Source organism: Mercurialis annua, linkage group LG4 (assembly GCF_937616625.2).
Source record: "Mercurialis annua linkage group LG4, ddMerAnnu1.2, whole genome shotgun sequence".
Lineage (NCBI taxonomy): Eukaryota > Viridiplantae > Streptophyta > Magnoliopsida > Malpighiales > Euphorbiaceae > Mercurialis > Mercurialis annua.
Genome location: NC_065573.1, coordinates 19,080,899 through 19,085,894, shown reverse-complemented (window position 1 = coordinate 19,085,894; position 4,996 = coordinate 19,080,899). Strand labels below are relative to the sequence as shown.

Here is a 4,996-nt window from a genome sequence, read left to right as displayed (position 1 = left end):
TTTCTCTATTAAAGCAATTGTATAGACATATATTGATATAACAATTAGCTCTTATTAAAATTATAATTATATAGATATTCTAAACTTTAAAATCCACATACTGTATTTAAGAAATTGCATCGCTAATCTTGTTATAAATTAGAAAGGGACCTTGAAAATTAGTGATGATAATTTTATCATGGATTTAAAATAAAAATGCCAGAAATTGTAAGGGACTGAAAATAAATATACTTTTTTAATGGAGGAGCACCTTCTTCTCTACATGATCAAATTTTGCCATCAATAGTTTATCCTATAAAACTATAAACTAACAAATCAAACAAACAAAATCAGTATAATAGAAAGAAAAAAAAGAAGGTAAAAGTCTATATTTTATATTGAAAGAGACGAAAAACCTACAAGCAATTTAATACATCCAATCTTTATATATTAAACTTTTCATACAAATCTAGCTTATGTGTTTTATTAGAATTCTATTTAAACTAAAACTTTCATTGGAACCAAACTCTTACTATTGTTTATTCTTTAATTATATATTATCTAAAATTAAATTTTCTTCTATTAAAAAAACTCAAAGCTTAATTATCTACACTTATTGTATAACTAAAACACCAAAACTTCTTAACTATAAAATAATAAAAAAATAAAAAAATTCAAATATAAAATGTTTACTAAAGGGAAAAGGTGCAAAAATGACCCTCATGTATACCTCATGTATCTTATTGGCACTTCATGTATTTCGGATCTCAAATATGACCCTAACGTTGCGAAAAAGTATCAAATAAACACAAAACATGGACGACGTTAAACATAAATGTGTACGGCCTTAAACGGAAATGTTAATGGAAGGGTCATTTTTGACACTTTTTCAAGACGTTAGGGTCCTTTTTGAGATCCGAAATACATGAGGTGCCAACATGAGACACGGGCTATACATTAGGGTCATTTTTGCACCTTTTCCCTTTACTAAATGATAGATTATTGTTTTGTTGAATTTTTATCATTTTTCATTTTTTACAGCAAAAATAACACATAGGCAATGCAAGTGTTTAAGGAAAAATGAATGACTTATAAATTAAAAAAGAAGAAATAATCAGTGATTATGTAGTGTTCTTCGTTGTATTTATATTAATAATTAAATGTAGTTAATTAAGGTGGAAATTTTTTTGTTCCTTCCTTTTATTTATCTAATCTTATTGCAATTAAACTTTCAATTAGACTTTTATTAAAATTAATCTTTTTATAAATTATTTAAAGATAAAATTTCTTATGAACATTATTAATATAATTGTTATTTACATGACTCCTTTTATATATTAAACTGTAATTTTATTACTATTAGATATAATATTAAAAGCAGTAAATGTAGCTTTTAATTATTTAATTAGAAAAAATCTGTTATAATAACAGTAACATATACACAAGATATGATTGTTAAAACAAATGAAAAGTCCATATAATTAACTGACCTGCAAACAAATGAAGTAAAATATAACCCGTTAATGCATATAATATGCATTGTTTTCTGATGGAGTCTGCCTTCTGAACCGGTGAGTGAACCTGCAAAACAGGGTAGAAGCTAACCGGACGGTGGTTGTCCGATTAACTCTCCGATGCTAAAGTCAGTCTAGAGCTTTGAGCAGCGTTTTGAGTATATGAATGTAATTGTGATTCTAGGCATACCTCGTGCTCCTTTTATAGTAGTCGAATATACCTAGTAGAGTTGTATTAGGCAGGTGAATCCTACTTTGTAGGGATTCGGCCGTATCGTAGAGATTCTCCTGATTTGTCGGGATCTACCTTAATCTGATAAGAGTCCTATTTAGGAACGTCTTCCTAAATAGTCTTATCTTCCTAAAGTAGAGCTTATCCTTCCATATGTAGTGTTTGTGTCCAAATAGGACAAGATTTCCATATTTAGTCGTTCACCCGAATCCCGGGCCTGACGCGCTCTTGGCGGATCATGTGGGATTCGGTCTTTATTAGCGTGTTACCGAATCTTAGAGATTCGGCATCTCCTTCATACCTTTTCGGTCTTCAGGGGGAGTCCGGTGTCACCTGAGAGTAGATCTCCTGCAACTCGGCTCCATTATACTTACAGTAGGATTCGGTATCCATCATTAGCCCCCCCGCAAGTGAGCTGAAGTAGTTTGGCATTTATGCCTTAGTGGATTTTGGCTCTTTTGGAGCTGAGTTCTCTTATACGGGCGAGTCGTTTTGTATTCCGGGCGAGTCGTTTCATATGTTTGTGGGTGACGTTTCTTCTTTAGTAAGATTCTGTGTTGCCACGTGTCGGCATTTAATGATTTCAACGGTTAATGATTCAAAAGCGTTTTGTATTTAATCTCTTTGTATTTCTTCTTTTCCCTCTTACTTACTTTTCGAATTTACTCTTATTTCTTGTAGCTTTTCCCTTTTCGTTCTTCGTTTGATCATTTGATTCTCCGTGACTTGTTTTCTCCAGATTTTTCAGGTATGTTTTCTTTCGTTGTTTGGATGTTAATATGGCTTTCTTCTTTGTATATATTCTTCATGGTTTATATTCTGGAAATTCCTTTTCTGTACTTGGTGTTCTTCGATGTGTTCTTCAACGTGTTCTTCAATATATTTTTTGTTTGATCCTTATTTTGTGTTTATGTTTGTGATTTCCTGTTCTAGGATGCCTCTTAGTCGAGTGGAAGATGCATGCGCTGCTATGGCTTTTACCCGATCAAAGCTTCGTAGGGATGAAGTCTTAGATATCTATTTTAAGTATAGTTTTCCTTTCGATTATAGGGTAATATTACCCGGTGCCGATATGGCTGCGTCCGATTCTCCCGGATCTTCTTGTAGGGCGGTTCTCTTCGAAGAGCAATTTGCTGCTGGTCTTAGGTTTCCTTTAGATTCATTTTTAGTAGAAGTGTGTAGGGATTTAAAGGTTGCTCTGGGGCAACTTTACCCTGGTACGATTAGAGTAGTGCTTGCCTTTTCGGAGGCATGTAGGCTCCGGGGCTGTGCCCCTTCTCTCAAAGTGTTATATCATTTTGTAGACTTTAGGAAGTGTGATGGCTGCTTCGTTTTCGCCCTTGGTAGAGAAGGGCGATCTCGTATTTATCTTCCTTGCCTAACCAGTCGCTGGCGAAGGCGTTTCTTTATTGTCTACCATAAATTTGCTTTTCTTCATTTTTCGGATGGTTTTTCTTCTCATCCAGTTCGGAGCTGTTCTTCTCCTTTAAGTTTATCCGAGTCAAAACTTGCTTTCGACATATCTTCCTGTAGTGTTGAATCGCGTCCTATTTTAGATGTCTTGGTCAATAGTCATCTTCGGCGTCGATGGCTTCCTTTGGAGGATCCTCCTCGAGGCTTGGCGGATCTTTGCTACTCTTTTGTTCAAGGTATATTAGTTTGCTTAAGTTCTTTTTAATGTTTCTTTTGTAGGATGTCTTCTTCTTCTGACGATTTCCTTTCCGGATTTCAAGTAGATTTGGACGTTCCGATGGGTGGTCCTGACGTTCCTATTGCCAACATTATTCCTGGCGACATTGACGTGGATGGGGCTCCTGTTGATATTCCCATAGCTCCTGCCGAGATGGCGTTGCCTGAGATTATTATTGTAGATGATGATGATGGATCGGCTGATCCAGTAGGTGACGAGGCGGTTCCGTCACTACTTCCCCCTCTAGCATCATCTATCGTCTCGGGGGGAGTTGGGGGTGTGGCCTCAGAGGGGCCTGTTGTTGCTGATTCGGGAGAGATTTCTCTAGGTCGAGACCCAGATTCTCCGTCTAGAAAAAGACGTCGAGTTGGCGATGGTTCTCCAACAAGGGAGAGTTTTCCTGGAAGCTCTTCTTCTGCTCCAGACTTGGTTCAGTGGGTCGAAGGTCAGGATCCTGCCAGTTTGCTGAATCCGAGAGTGCTAGCGGAATATATCCGGACTTTGGCGATTCCTGCTGATGTCACGTGGTTTTGTGGTAGGCCGGGTCAAGAGCTTTCCGATCTGGCTTGTTTTCATGGTTTCTCTGTAAGTGCTTTCTTTCTTGAGTATAATATGTTTTTTGTATTCAGTTGTTTTCTTATTTGTTTATTTCTGGTGTGTGTAGGCTCTTCAATCTGTTTTGGTATTGAACGACCGCCGACAGTGTGCTGAGGAGGAGGTCGAGCGTCTGTCTTCTCTTTTGGCGACTTCTGAGTCTGAAAGGGCGAAATTGAAGGCCTCTTTGGAAGAGCATGATTCTCTCCTGGCGCAGCTCAAGGCGCAGGATGCGATTAATGATCGCCAGGTGAAAGTGATCGAGAAAAAGACCGATGACTTGACTCAAGAGATTGAGGAGCTCATTCGGATCAATTCCCTTGTTGGTGGGGAGAGGGACAATCTGAGATCGGAGGTTAAGGGTCTTCACATCCGTCTGCTAGATACGAAGGCTTTCTACTCTGCTTTGATAAGCGAGTATCGCCTTGTGATTGGGAGGAAGCTTCTAGAGCAGAATCCTAATATTGATCTTTCTGGGGTTAACGGGTTGGATCCCCAGGCCATCGCCCGTGATCTCCTCGCCAAGATGTCTAAAGACCGCGTTTAGTAGTTTTTCTTTTGATTATATTTGCTGATGTATTGATTTTGCTTTTTGTAATTCGCAATTTATGAATATATTTTCTATGAAATGTGCTCACTTTATTTTTATGTACTTGATTTGCCTCGAGGGTTACTCTAAACCCTGTTCTTTGCTTTTTATAGAGTTAATCTAAACTCTTTTTATTCTTGTTTTTGTTGAGTTAATCTAAACTCTTTTTATTTTTGTTTTTGTTGAGTTAATCTAAACTCTTTGTTGGCGATTTGCCTTTTCTGAGTTAATTTAAACTCATTTTTTAGCCTTTTGTGGCGATTTGCCTGGTTCGGCGATTTTGTTTTGAGTTAATTTAAACTCTTTTTTTTGACTCTTAACCTTTGGTGGCGATTCTCCTATTCCGGCGATTTTGCCTTGAGTTAATTCATTTTCTTGGCTCTTAGCCTTTCTTGAAT

The 4,996-nt window shown here is 37.0% G+C and overlaps 1 protein-coding gene across 1 annotated transcript; it reads left to right on the top strand.

Moving 5' to 3' along the window:
• Positions 1–1,549: 1,549 nt before the first annotated feature.
• Positions 1,550–4,556, top strand: LOC126678395 (uncharacterized). Its single transcript, XM_050373292.2, has 4 exons — positions 1,550–3,374; positions 3,462–4,000; positions 4,080–4,436; positions 4,509–4,556. Exons 1-4 carry the CDS (start codon positions 2,579–2,581, stop codon positions 4,554–4,556), a joined length of 1,740 nt encoding a protein of 579 aa, XP_050229249.1. The 5' UTR covers positions 1,550–2,578.
• The last annotated feature ends 440 nt before the right edge of the window (positions 4,557–4,996 follow it).

What these genes read in the sequence shown, in the direction of transcription:
- LOC126678395 (XM_050373292.2), top strand. Translation starts at nt 2,579, where the DNA reads ATGTGTTCTTCAACGTGTTCTTCAATATATTTTTTGTTTGATCCTTAT. An exon ending in CTTGTTTTCATGGTTTCTCT is followed by an intron (nt 4,001 to 4,079) that starts GTAAGTGCTTTC and finishes TGGTGTGTGTAG; the next exon opens with GCTCTTCAATCTGTTTTGGT. An exon ending in TGATAAGCGAGTATCGCCTT is followed by an intron (nt 4,437 to 4,508) that starts GTGATTGGGAGG and finishes TTGGATCCCCAG; the next exon opens with GCCATCGCCCGTGATCTCCT.